The sequence below is a fragment of the Palaemon carinicauda genome, chromosome 31 (genome assembly GCF_036898095.1).
Source record: "Palaemon carinicauda isolate YSFRI2023 chromosome 31, ASM3689809v2, whole genome shotgun sequence".
Classification (NCBI taxonomy): Eukaryota; Metazoa; Arthropoda; class Malacostraca; order Decapoda; family Palaemonidae; genus Palaemon; species Palaemon carinicauda.
The window spans coordinates 20,184,672-20,199,391 of record NC_090755.1 but is presented as its reverse complement, the minus strand read 5'-3'; the positions used below and the strand labels follow the sequence as shown (position 1 = coordinate 20,199,391).

Genomic DNA, 14,720 nt, shown 5'->3' with positions numbered 1-14,720 from the left:
CACAGTCATTAAAAGCTGTCCTACTCTTCTGGAAGGGCAAGACAAATCCAGGTATGAAAGTTGTCGTACTAGTAGCAAGTGAGCGACCATTTACCGATTCAGTGAGGGTGGGTGAATTTTTTTTTTTTATTTCTCCCTCCTCATTGCACTTGTGCATAATTGTTGGCCAACTCTCCACAAGCACAAAGTTGAGCCGGTCACTCACACCCAATCACCAGGGGAAGTGTACATAGTACCGCTTCATATCTTGGTCAACCGGTGGTGCCAAGGATTGTCTCGCAGATATGGAATGAGACCGGTCACAGCCCGATCCATTGTCTACCATCCATTTATACATTCCTAGATATAGCTTTGGTTTTGAGTGTTTGTATTAAGTTGTCCCTTGTGATGGGAAGAAAGCTTGGAAATCTTTGACCTAAGAGAACCTCATGTCTGTCCAGTTTCTTCAGTGTCAGTCCAGCGAGTCTAAGCAGTCTTAGAACCACAGCACCCTCAGTCCTTATAGGTTTGGCTGTCATGAGTCGTTTTGACTATACAATTAGTTTAGAACCTGACAGTAAATGCTCTGTCGGATTTATATACATAACATATTCTACGTGCGTACATACGAACATCTATACGTTCTTTATATGTCTAATTTGCTTACTGTACCCATTACATACAAATACCTGTATGCTATACAGTACAATAGTGTACCTACACTAAAACAGTACTAGTTGATAATGAGTAATGCATATAACAATTCCTTACCTTTATTCCTATGGTAGGCCTGCACACTGGAAGTGGTATTGCAAGTGGTGAAGAGACAAGCTCATTGGGAGGAGGAAGTGGAAGATGCTGGAGAGTCAGGATGAGATGCTGAAAGAAGTACTGGAGAAGTTGCAGAGGTAGAGGGTTATCATCCGTGACACACCTGGACACCAGAAACCTTTCCATGCAGGGATCCTGTTCTTAAAACTTTGCCATTACCAAGGCCTTGGCCATAAATTTTTTGAGCTCTGGGATTAGGGTGTCTTCCTCTTCTGTATTCATCTGGCTCAATGAGTTATTTTGCAGACAACTCTCCATGCAGTGCCAGGAGCTTTAGTGACATCATCAGCAGCGACCTCAAGATCTAGCTGCTTACTAAAGTTAACATTCCTCTTGGTAACAGCCTCAACTGTCTCTTCATAACTAAGGAAATCATTGACAAACGGGGGGAAAATCTTCTTCCAGTCACCATTCATGTTGGTTTGCTTCACTTCATCCCAAGCTTCAGCAATGTTCTTGACGGTATGTCTGATGTTGTAGAACTTCCCGAAAATACTGAGGGTCATGTCTTTCTCCTCTGTTGCCTCCTAAGCCATAGCAATTGTGTTTCATAGGTAGTAGGCTTGACGGAAGCAATTACCTCTCGGTCCATAGGCTGTAACAGGGAAGTAGTGTTAGGTGACAAGTGAACCACCTTGACATTGGGATGGAAGTCAGCTAAGTTAGTAGGGTGACCATGGGCATTGTCTAGTAATAGCAGCACCTTAACGGTTAGGCCCTTTTTAGCTCCAAAGCACTCAACCTGTCAGAAAATTGTTGAAAAACCAGTCCTTAAGTAACAAGAGGGTTACCCATACCTTCCTATTAAACTTCCAGATGACGGGTAGTGGACTCTTCCAAATTCCCTTAAGTGGGCTGGGATTCTCAGCGTGATACATAAGCATAGGCTTCAGCTTGCAGTTGCCAGAAACATTACTCCCAAGAAGCAAACTCAGTCTCTCCTTGCCAACTTTGTGTACCAGTGTCATCTTCTTAGCAATGTGTGTCCAGTTTGGCATATTATTTCAAAGTAAGCCTGTCTCATCCACATTGAAGACTTGTTCAGCACAAAACCCACTTTCCCTTATAATCTCAGCCAATGCATGAGGGAATTCACTAGCAGCTTCACCTTGAACCTTATAGTTATGCAAATTGGCGCAAGCCTTAAATCTCATAAGCCACCCCTTACTGGCCACAAACTCCTCAGTTTCAATCCCCTCCCCATTTGGCTTTTCAAGGTCTCAAACAAATGCTTAGCCTTCTCCTAAATCACTGTAAGGCTCACTGGGATGCCCGCTGATTCTGGTCATCCAACCAGAGCACCATCTCAATCATAAGACCACTGCGTTGTTTTGTAATAATGATCGCCCTTATAGGGGCAGATGATCCTTTCACATCCGATGTTTATCCTTGATGATAGCTGCAACTGAAGAACGACTAAGGCCTAACGCACAACCTACGTTCGTAGGGTCTCCCCTTTTTTCATTTTGGTTCACTATGTCCACTTTAACTTCCATTGTAATGGCTTTCCTCTTCTTGGATTCACTATCATCAGAAGTCTCTCCCTTACGCTTTCCAGGCTTGATGCAAGGGGGGAAAAAAAAAATCCAAAAAGAGCAACACAGAAATGTTGAATGCATATCATAAGCCAAGATGGTTAACGGATGCTAAAGTGATACGCAACGCATTAATACACGGCCTGGCGATGGCGTTGGCTTCTCCGCATCGGCAAGTAGTTTTTCGTATCAATGAACCAAGCATTGTTACTCGAAACTGAGGTATGCTGATTTTCATGTACAGTACCATGTGTGAGCCGTTTTGTAAATCAACACATGTAACCCAAGGGCCTCCTATACTCACTTCGGTCTAGCCAATCTAGAAAGTTCTTGCTTTCCCCAGTGGTATGACAAAAGGCTTTATTGCAGAGGAAAGTGCACTTTGTATCTTACTATGGTCTCCATCTAGACTGTTTAATCAACTGAAGGTCGGTCATGGTAGTAAACTTTGCCTTTCAAAGGGGTTCAACTCTGTAGTACTGAGCAAAGTTCCGCGTTTTCTCACCAGATAACCAGCCTGCTTGACTTAGTATAGAGAAAACATTTTTGCTGTGAATAGGATTGTTGCTGGATGCTTTACCTCCCTGTCTGAAGGGTGACGTAGAGGCAGTAGTTGAAGGGATTGCCTTGTGTCAGGACTCCTCCTTCTCCCATACTGGATCTCTTAAGGACCTTGACCTTTTGAGGGCAACCGTAGCCTAGTCTTTTTGAGGTGTCCATGACAACTGGCTCTGGTTTAAGGAAGGCCTCAGTCTTCTCTAAACACAGCAAGTATCAGCAGTAGCAGCTTCCTCCAGAATATGTTGGTCTTCCGGGTTCCATCCCTGAACATGTTGACAGAGTTGGAACAATCTTGGATGTTTGCATAGGAACTCTTCTACAGCCATTCACCAGTCTTCTTCCGTTTACTCTTCATATGTTGTCATGGGGACAGAGGACAATTTAGACTATATCAAGTTGGAACATTATATTTCATACCTACCCTCCAGAAAGGGAGACTATGCATTAGATGATTTTAGGGACTTGTACCGCATGCAGTCTTCCAGTCATCCCAGAAGTGCATCCTTTGTTCCTTGGATATTCACAAGCGTATTCACCTGAGTGTCACCTTGGGACTTTAGGAATAACCTCTTCATATTCTTTCATGGCTGAGATTGAGACTTCGCTTGTATCAGGATCTTAGTTGACTTTGATCATACACCTAAATGCCTGAGTAAAGAATGAAATACAGTATCTGGGAATGCTGTCCAACTGGAAAGTTTTCCATAGTACTGTACTCATATCAACAAACTCAAGGTAGCACAGTATTACAGCAGGCCTCTCGCAAGAAGTTCCGTCTACCAAGAGCTCTTCTTCTGTAAAGAGTGGCAAATCTCACCCGCTGACTGGTACCTTAGGGTTCAGTCAGTTGATCCTTGATTTAGGTGGTGAGCATATGCATCACCCACCTTCACCATTCCCTCTATGAATTGTAGAATGCCCTACCCCTTAAAGGAAGTCACTCTCCCTCTGTGATGCAGTGTTGGTTCTTGTATATCAACCAGTACCTTAGGATTTGATTGAGAAGATGTGAGCCTGATATGAAAGCTAATGCCTTTGATCGAATGCAGGTGAACGGCTTCAGCCAACACAATCTCAATAGGCCAGGCAAAGCCTCGACCTTATACCCACCTTCCCCCTTTCATGCTGTGACACATGAGAGGCATGGCGTCCTTGCCCTTAAGAGAGCCACACTCCTCCACCAAGTGGGAGTAACGTAGCTTACCCTCTGACCGATACCCTCAAGGTCTATCAAGCCGAGCTTTAGCCCAGTGTGACAAGTTCCAGGTGAGTGGCCCCACATGAATCAGTCACCAGCACCATAAGACAGGTAAGGTTAGTGAATATATTGCCCATGAAAGCAACCTTCCTCCTCTTCTAAGAGAGAGTAATGGAGCTCCCTCAGTTATCCTTTCCCCAGGATTTGGTCAACCAGACCATGAGCCCGGTATGACAGATAGGACTTCTGACATAGGCTACCAGCAACAGGTAACGCTTCCTCCGGGAACTAAGTACCTGTACCATCCAGGTAAGGCATAACGTTTTTGTCCACCTTCCCTATCCCAAGAGAGATGGTTTCTTTACAAATATGGTCTGTAGAGAGTGTATTTCTCTGATCAGAGCACCATTCAGCAAATCATGGACACCATTCTCTGATTCTGCCAAATAGGCTCTTCAGTAGGGTTTTTACCTCTCATCGGGTTGGTGTTCTAAGTTTGATGAGAGCTTTAAGCAGTCTAGGAAGGGATGATTCTTGTCAACAGGGCACTGTTGCCTTCACCTCAAGCTAACTTGAAGAGGGCATTATAGAGTAATAGTGTTCATTTGGTCTTGAACACCAATTCCAAGATCTTCTTGACCCTATTCCTCCAATTGAAATAGACATGAAGATGCATGGTGTCCTCTGAGGGCCTTGCAGTTCTATTTAAAGAGGACTCGATCTCTCATGCAAGTGTAGTAGCCTTCTCATCAGGCCTAGCAGGAACAAGGAGAAAGTGTTCAGACACTTCAAGTCTCTCAGAGTTAGCCCTCTAGTTTACCTGTCAGAATACTTGGAGCCAAAGGTTTTGGATCACCCTCGATTCTGCAGCTTGCAGGCCCTTGAAGCCTTCATGTGGCTACTCAGTGTTTTTTTAACATTCCCAGCTCCCTCGTAGTATAAGTATGCCTCTCTTTTAAGGCAGTGCATTTGGCATAAGTGTTGAGGAAAGGAAAAATGATTGGCTCTGATTTATGCGGCAGAGCACCTTCCTTGCTGACTATGTCTGCCAAGAAGCAACTCCTCCATCCTCCTTACAAGTGCAAGGATTAGGTGTTGTCTTTTGAAGCATTTCTTTTGTGGAGGCTGGTTTGATATTTCTGACATCATCTCCCTATTTTTGTGACCTTGTACTGGCTTCATTTCAAGCTTGTGCTGGCCTAGGTCCTAACAGCTTCTGAATCCCAATGTGGAGCTATTAGAAGATACACATTCCTTGCTCCCATACTGGAACAGGGAGGATGACTTCTCCAGTAAAGAGAAAGAATCTTTCAGTTTGGTTCTAGGAAACTTTCACCCTCCCATGAGCAAGTTTCTCATTTTAATGGATGAAAGATTTGTATACGCACAGGAACAAATAGATTTTAAAAGGGATTTGTATTTTTCCTGGCTATATAAACCATAGTTTGAAATTACTTTTGTCATCTCAACCACCCCTCTGTCTCAGTCTGTCTCAGTTGTGGTCCTCAGATCAAAGTGTATAGTCAGGTGGGTAGGCTGGACTGGGCTTCTCCCTCGCACTATTTATCATTAATCAGCTTCCTTGTCAACAATTCAACAGCCATTCCAGCTTATTTTGAAATCTTCCCCTATTAGATTTGTATAGCTAGGAAAAATTAGAATTGGTTTTAGTTTTTATTTCAATGGGTTGAGTTATAAGTATGTTCAGATTTGTTGTTACCTAGTGCTGCAAAAAAATGAAAATTAGATATCTGACATAAGTGAAACAAAGAATAGCTGTAGTAATCATAAATTTGATGGCAAGGTAAGTTTCTAAAATCCCCTGAGAGAGCTGTTATAGAAATTTGGAATCATTTAAATCATCAGACCTCTTTTATTAGGTCTATATGGATTTTTTCAAATTTTGTGACCTTATTGATATTTATTTTTCAGGTTGTGTCTGCTGGGGGTCCGGGTGTTGCGGGAGCATCTGCTATCAGAGTAAGTGCAGGTGAGCGTTCTTCAGCCTCCACATTAGCACTACAATCCGGATCTGTAAAAGTTACAAATCCAATACTTTCTCAAGTTTCTGCGGCTCTGCAACCCATGTCAGTGGCTGTAAGAAACCCAACACAGAGCCCTGTTAGAATTCAGACTTCAGCTCTTCAGGCACAACAGACGACACAGACTCAGCAGCAACCACAACAGCAGTCCCAGCAAGGACAGCAGCAGACTGGTGGAAATGGCAACAGTAGTAGTAGTAGTAATAGTCAGTAATTTTTTTCACTAAGCTCTCTGATGTAGAAGGATTCAAGGATTTCTGTATTGTATGTTATTTAGGGATATTGATATTTACACAGGAAATGAAAATTACCTACATCATTGTCATAAAAGTGAATCTGACCACACATCCATAGATTACACATTATGGTAAACCGAAAACTGTTTTGCCAGACTTTTTTTCAAAAGAAAGTTACTTTGATTTATTGTGATATATCTGCATAGTCCTAGACTCTCTCTTGTGATAAATTTGGTTAGAAAAACAAAGTACATAGTTGCAGAAATTCTCTTGACACTGAATTGTGGTTCAGCAGCTTTATTATATTTTGTTGTAAATAGTTGTAAGTCAATTTTATATTTATAAATATACATTGTAAATAAATTGATGCTTTATTTAACCAAAAATCAATTTTATTTTGAATTATCCTAATTATTGAGTCATGTATATAGTGTTTGGGTGTTAATTTAGTGAGGGGTTACACAGTAATTAGTGGAACTGACTTGATACCAGAATACGGCGTTTCACCATGAATGATCACTGTATTATTAAGCTCCGCAACCCACAGGTGGCACAGAACTACAAGGAGGCCTGCGAACAATGCCTCGCAGACCCTGTGGGTCAGGCCACTGTTGAGCACCACTGGACCACCCTCAGAAACGCCATGGCCCGTGCCGCGGAGGAAACACTAGGCTACACCACCAAGAAACGGCAGGATTGGTTTGATGAGAATGATGCTACCATCTCTCTTCTCATTGAAACCAAACGACAAGCACGCCTGACTTTGGAAAACCAACCAACAGCAGCTAACAAATGTGCTCACAAGGTGGCTGAAGCTGGTTGCCAAAGAGGTATCCGTGAAGCCCAGAACACCTGGTGGCAAAGAAAAGCTGCAGAAATACAGAGTTTCGCTGACCAACGTGACCTGCGCAGCTTCTATGCAGCAACAAAGGAAATATTCGGTCCCACACGGTCATCAGTGGGCAGCCTGAAGGACGCGGATGGGGCCACGACCATCACCGACAGTGAGGGCATCCTGGCCAGGTGGAGGTCTCACTTTGAGAACCTCCTCAATGACCAAGCAGACACCCCAGACGATCTCCTGCGAATGACCCCGCAGCATCCCGTCCGTCACTGGATGGCACTACCACCCTCTATCCATGACTTCAACAAGGCCCTGCAGCGCATGAAGCCCGGCAAAGCCCCAGGGCCAGACAACATCCCGTTGGAGCTCCTCACTCACGGTGGCCCCGGCTTGAGGAACCGTTTGATGCTCCTTATACTGAAAATATGGGAGACCAAGACCCCCCCCCCCCCCAGTGACTTCCGCGATGCAAACATCATTACCATCTTCAAGAAGGGAGACAGGGAGAACTGTAACAACTACCGGGGAATATCACTACTAAGCATCGCGAGTAAGATTTTCGCTCGGATTCTCCTTGACCGCCTCCTTATTCTCGCAGAAGACGTCCTGCCAGAGTCCCAGTGCAGCTTTCGACCTTCCCGCGGGACCATAGACATGATCTTCTGTGCGCAACAACTACAAGAGAAGAGCCTCGAACAACAACAGCTCATAATGTTCATCTTCTGGGATTTGAAAAAGGCCTTCGACAAAGTACCTCGATCTGCCATGTGGGCTGTCCTCAAAAGATATGGCTGCCCACCCGATTTTGTCAAGCTGGTGCGTGCCCTCCATGACGGAATGGTTGGGAGAGTCTGCCACCAGAACTCTCTTTCAGACCCATTCCCCATCAACGGCGGCCTGAAGCAGGGCTGTGTTCTGGCCCCGACGTGTTTCTCGCTATACACCGCAGCAATGCTCAACGAGATTCCCCCAGACACACCCTCAGTCGACCTACGTTTCCGCATGGATGGAGGCGCTTTCAACCTCGCTAGACTCCGTGCCAGAACCAAGACCACCTTGTGTGCAGTGTGAGAACTGCAGTATGCTGACGACAATGCCACCCCAGGTCAGACGGCAGAGGACCTGCAGTCGTTAGCTGATGCATACAACTCTGCCTACGAACGTTTTGGGATGCAAGTCAACACAGACAAAACCAAGACCCTCGTCCAACATCCACCAGGACTGATGCTCCCCAACTTCAATACCATAGTGAATGACCAACCGTTAGAACAGGTGGACCAGTTCTCCTACCTAGGGAGCATCCTAACATCAGCTCCCATAAGCAAAAAGGACGTGGAGAACAGGATCAGGGCAGCCCACTCCGCCTTTGGCCGACTCAACTGCCGCGTATTTAACAACCACGCACTGACAATGACCACCAAAATAATGGTGTTCAGGGCAGTAGTCCTCTCCACGCTCCTGTATGCATGTGAAACATGGACGCTATATAGAAACGATCTTAAAAACCTAGAACGCTTCCAACAAATGAAACTGAGGCAGATCTTGAAAATCCCCTGGGAGAGCCACACCACCAACATTGAAGTCTTAGAACGTGCCTCGCTGACCAGCGTGGAGGCCACCATCATCCACCACCGCCTTCGCTGGATAGGACACGTGCATAGGATGGATCCATCTAGGCTCCCAAAGAAAATATTCTACGGAGAACTGACCCAGGGTACCAGACCACGAGGAGCCCCGAAAATGTGCTATAAAGATCAACTAAAGCGCACCCTGGCTCTAACTGACATCGATCCTTCCTCATGGGAAGAAACAGCCAGGGACAGGAAAACCTGGAGGAGTACAGTACACCATGGCACCGTGGACTTCGAGGAGAGGAGGAGAAGAAGGAGAGAGCGATTAGAACAGCCCCGACCACCACCTACCCTCCCTTGTGAACGCTGTCCGCGACTCTTCCACCACAGACTAGGACTTAACAGCCACATCAGACATAAGCACCCACCCCACAGATAGGAGGCTGATGGCTAACGACAGAACCCAATACTCGGACACGATTGGGCGCCGACGACGATTAATTAGTGGAGAGTTTGTAGCCTGAGATAAAAGCACAAATTATGGTTTTATTTAAGGGTTTAACTGTCAGTTTAGTATGTTGGCTTAATGAACCAATAGCTAGTTCTGAAAATCCCAGATTAGTTTTCTTAGGCTTTATCTGGCAGTTTATTGCTGTAGTTTTCTTGTTGCCAGATCCTACAGCTGATTTTTTTAGCGAAGCCAGTCATTGTTAGCTTTTTCTAATGGTAAGTACAGTACTGTACTTGCCTAATAACCAGTTCTTATTTGTTCCTACACAAATATAAACCCTCATCCTTTACATAGGATAGAATATCAGCAAAGTTGGAGTACATGGCAGTTAAACTTATATAAGTTGTAAACAGGTGGCCTTGAAGCCCCCACGATTCCTCACTTTGAATTTGGCCGTCAGTGAGAACAGACATTCTTCTACTGGCTGGAGTAATTTGGCAAAATAATTACATGCATACATATACCAAGGCACTTCCCCTAATTTTGGGGGGTAGCCGACATCAAACAAATGAAACAGAAAAGGGGACCTCTCCTCTCTATGTTCCTCCCAGCCTGACAAGGAACTCAACCGAGTTCGGCTGATACTGCTAGGGTGCCACAGCCCACCCTCCCCCCTTATCCACAACAGATGAAGCTTCATAACACTGAATCCCCTACTGCTGCTACCTCCGCGGTCATCTAAGGCACCGTAGGAAGCAGCAGGGCCTATCGGAACTGTGTCACAATCGCTCGCCATTCATTCCTATTTCTAAAACGCTCTCTTGCCTCTCTCACATCTATCCTCCTATCACCCAGAGCTTCCTTCACTCCATCCATCCACCCAAACCTTGGCCTTCCTCTTGTACTTCTCCCATCAACTCTTGCATTCATCACCTTCTTTAGCAGACAGCCATTTTCCATTCTCTCAACATGGCCAAACCACCTCAACACATTCATATCCACTCTAGCTGCTAACTCATTTCTTACACTCGTTCTCACCCTCACTACTTCGTTCCTAACCCTATCTACTCGAGATACACCAGCCATACTCCTTAGACACTTCACCTCAAACATTCAATTTCTGTCTCTCCGTCACTTTCATTCCCCACAACTCCGATCCATATATCACAGTTGGTACAATCACTTTCTCATACAGAACTCTCTTTACATTCATGCCCAACTCTCTATTTTTACTACTCCCTTAACTGCCCCCAACACTTTGCATCCTTCATTCACTCCCTGACATACATCTGCTTCCACTCCACCATTTTCTGCAACAACAGACCCCAAGTACTTAAACTGATCCACCTCCTCCAGTAACTCTCCAAACAACATGACATTCAACCTCGCACCACCCTCCCATCTCGTACATCTCATAGCCTTACTCTTACCCACATTAACTCTCAACTTCTTTCTCTCACACACCCTTCCAAATTCTGTCACTAATCGGCCAAGCTTCTCTTCAGCGTCTGCAGCCAGTACAGTATCATCGGCAAACAACAACTGATTTACCTCCCATTCAAGGTCATTCTCATCTACCAGTTTCAATCCTCGTCCAAGCACTCGAGCATTCACCTCTCTCACCACTCCATCAACATACAAGTTGAGCAACCAAGGCAACATCACGCTTCCCTGTCTCAGCCCCACTCTCACCGGAAACCAATCGCTCACTTCATTTCCTATCCTAACACAAGCTTTACTACCTTTGTAGAAACTTTTCACTGCTTGCAACAACCTTCCACCAACTCCATATAACCTCATCACATTCCACATTGCTTCCCTATCAACTCTTATCATACACTTTCTCCAGATCCATAAACGCAACATACACCTTAACTTTTGCTAAATATTTCTTGCACATCTGCCCAACTGTAAAAATCTGATTCATACAACCCCTACCTCTTCTAAAACCACCCTGTACTTCTAAGATTGCATTCTCTGTTTTATCCTTAATCTTATTAATCAGTACTCTACCATACACTTTTCCGACTACACTCAACAAACTAATACCCCTTGAATTACAACACTCAAGCACATCTCCCTTACCCTTATATAGTCGTACAATACATGCACAAACCCAATATACTGGTACCATTGACAACACAAAACACATATTAAACAATCTCACCAATCATTCAAGTACAGTCACACCCACTTCCTTCAACATCTCAGCTCTCACACCATCCATACCAGATACTTTTCCTACTCTCGTTTCGTCTAGTGCTCTCCTCACTTCCTCTCTTGTAATTTCTCTCATTCTCATCTCCCATCACCGGCACCTCAACACCTGCAACAGCAATTGTATCTGCCTCCCTATTATCCTCAACATTCAGTAAACTTTCAAAATATTCCACCCACCTTTTCCTTGCCTCCTCTCCTTTTAACAACCTTCCATTTCCATCTTTCACTGTCTCTTCAATTCTTGAGCCAGCCTTCCTTACTCTCTTCACTTCTTTCCAAAACTTCTTATTCTCTTCATATGAATGACCCAATCCCTGACCCCACCTTAGGTCAGCTGCCCTCTTTGCCTCACTTACCTTGCACTTTACTTCCACATTCTTCTCTCTATATTTTTCATACTTCTCTACACTATTACTCTGCAGCCATTCTTCAAAAGCCCTCTTTTTCTCTTCCACTTTTACCTTCACTCCATTTCACCATTCACTGCCCTTCCTCATGCTGCCTCCAACAACCTTCTTGCCACACACATCACTTGCAATCCCAACAAAATTTTCTTTGTTCCATAGCCGAAATACAAACCACGCTATTTACATGGGGTATTACTTTCGGCGTAGCTGAAATGACGGGCCATTAGAATTTTAACGAGGGTTAACTACCCTCTCGCTACACACCGGTGAACTGATTCACTTCACTTTTGGCTCGGGTGATGATCAGACCTGTCTGTCTCACCCTCGCATTTTCGACAGCCTTAATTTGTTTGCTTTTTCTTACAGCTTGTGTGCTTGGAAGTTGGCCATCATCCATCATGCGGAAGTGCCCTGGACTTCCCGACCGCCCTTGTGGAACGTTCATGTTGGCGGTCGAGACCGACCCTCACTCCTTATGTCCGTACTGCCGAGGTCAACGGTGTGAAAGGGATAAAACTTGTAGTGAGTGCAGGGAGTGGTCTATCTCCCAGTGGGAGAGGTTTTCCCGGCGACGAAAGAAGTCTATGCGTGACCTTACCCCTTCAAGGGCTGCCTTGAAGAAGGAAGGTTCCAAAGACTCTTCTTCCGTTGCCCAAACCTCCTCCGAAGCTCCCACTCGATCGGTGTCTCGCGAGGGGCCGTCGAGTGGTAGCGTAGGCCTTTCTGTTGTTGACCAACCTCAGGGTTCAGGAGAGGGAGTTGCCTCCCATAGCGAGGCAGCTCTTCCTCCTCCACCTCCGGGGGAGGATTTTGATGTTGATGATTCTGTGTCTAACAATGATCTTTTGCAGCTTTGGGCTTCCTTGGGGCTTAAGGGCTCGCCCTCCAGGGAAGCCCTGTTTGACCTGATCCAGTTGGGTGCAGCTGTCAAACAGTCGCCGGTAATAGCAGAGGTTGATCCCCTGTCTATTGTCGACGTTGTTGTGGCAGAGGCTTCCGACGGGTCGGGCCAAACCCCTGCTGTTGTTGCGGATGTTGCTGAAGGCTCAGTTCCCCCTTCCGAACATCCTTCGAGGAAGGAGCTGAGTCCAACGGTCTCTCCTGCGGGTGATTCTCCCCCCCGGGGGAGTTCACCGACGGAGACTCCTCTTCGGAGGACCGACAATGTTGTTGCTGCCCCTCGAGGTCGTCTTCGCTTTAAGGCTCGCCCTCCTCTTCGCCGTAGAGGCCTTCCTTCCCCTTACAAGGGGGTTAGGAGGCGCCTCTTCAGTTCTTCGCCTTCGACGTCCCCCGCAGAGGAGCCTCCTCGACGTGAGCAGACCGTTACAGCCGCTTCGCTAGTCCTCTCAGCTGATCGTTCGCAATCTCCGACGCCTGCCAGACCTGCTAGCCTTCCTTCTCCGTTTGCGGACGCAGATGCGCTGTGGGCGCCTACGCACCCCGTTTTCCAACGGGCACCGGTCCCTTCGGGGCATAAGGGCTTATCTCCCACTGAGACTAAGTCCCTTAAGCGCCAGGTGTTACCTGCGCGCCCACGTTCTCCTGCGCGCTCACCTGCTATGGACCCTTCAGACTCTTCGCGCCCCACATCTTCTCGCCGTAGATCTCCTGCCTGCCAGCGCTCTCCTACGCGTCGGAGCTCTCCTGCTCGTCAGGGATCTCCTGTGCGCCAGCTCTCACCTGCTCGCCAGCGCACATCTGCGAGCAACGTTCCTGCTGCGTGCCCTGGTCCTGATGCGCGCCAACGTTCGCCCGCGCGCCCACGATCTCCGGATCTGGGTGCAGGCAAGGAGGCTGTTCCTTTGCCCCCTCACTGTCGAACTCCTACGTGCCCGCAGACCCCGCCCACGCGCCAGCCTTTGCCTGTGCGCCATCGCGCGCACTCTCCTGTGCGCCATCGCGCGCACTCTCCTGTGCGCCATCGCGCGCACTCTCCTGTGCGCTCTCCTAGACCTGGTCGAGTCTCTGCGCGCACACAAGAAGTCTCCGGTGCAAGCCCACGAGCGTTCGCCTTTACGCGCAACTTCACCTTCTGGTCCTGCAGCCCGACTGATAGCTCCCGACCACTACGCGTCAGCGATCTCCAACGACCCAGCGATCTCCTGTGCGCCCGCGCGATTCTTCGCCTGCGCGCAAGCGCTCTCCAACGCACCCGCGCGCCCTCACATCGGATCGCCGAAGGTCTCCTGCGCGCCCACACGCTAACTCGCCTGTGCGCAGCCGATCGCCTTCTCGGCCTACGCGCCATCGCTCGCCAACGCGCCATCGCTCCCCTGCACGCCGCCGTTCTCCCGGCTGCCAGCGCTCTCCCTTACAACCGCACGCACCCTCACCTGCACGCCCACGCGCTCACTCGCCTGCGCCCAATTGCCAGCGCGCCCGCGCGCACACTCGCTCCCTCGCCCACGCTCACCCGCGCTTTCATCTCCGCGCGCAAACCCGCGATTTTACCATCGCGCGAGCGCCAGCGCGACCCCGTCCGCGATTCCCGCCCGGTTTCGCAGCACGGGCAACCTTGCGAGTCCTCAGGAGCGGCGCGTACTTCCAGATCATCCGCCCCGTAAGCGCAGTGCAGCGCACTTGCAGGAGGAGGAAGATTCTTCAGAGAGGTCTAGGTAACCCTCTTCATCTTTTCAGGCAGGCCCTGTGGTATCCACTCCTAAGGATCGCCCGATCCCCTTCCCTCCAGCAGGAGTCGCTGACACCGAGTCTGTCAGCCGTCAGCCTTGGTTCGGGTCTCTGATCAAAACGGTCGTCCAGGCTGTTAAGCCGGCCCTTGCTGATCTAGGCCTCAAACCAACGGCAGCCTCGTCCCCGCTGAAAAGAAGGAGAGGAGTGGACTTCG

The 14,720-nt window shown here is 47.5% G+C and overlaps 1 protein-coding gene across 6 annotated transcripts in view; it reads left to right on the top strand.

Annotated features, from left to right (window-relative positions):
- The window catches only part of LOC137624333 (helicase domino-like), a 211,839-nt gene extending 205,067 nt beyond the window's left edge, over nucleotides 1-6,772 (top strand). For all 6 annotated transcript variants that reach the window (XM_068355013.1, XM_068355011.1, XM_068355015.1 and 3 more), the window contains one exon: nucleotides 6,037-6,772. In XM_068355013.1, the coding sequence (XP_068211114.1) occupies nucleotides 6,037-6,360 (324 nt within the window). In that variant the 3' untranslated portion in view covers nucleotides 6,361-6,772. The remainder of the gene's footprint in view (nucleotides 1-6,036) is intronic.
- The last annotated feature ends 7,948 nt before the right edge of the window (nucleotides 6,773-14,720 follow it).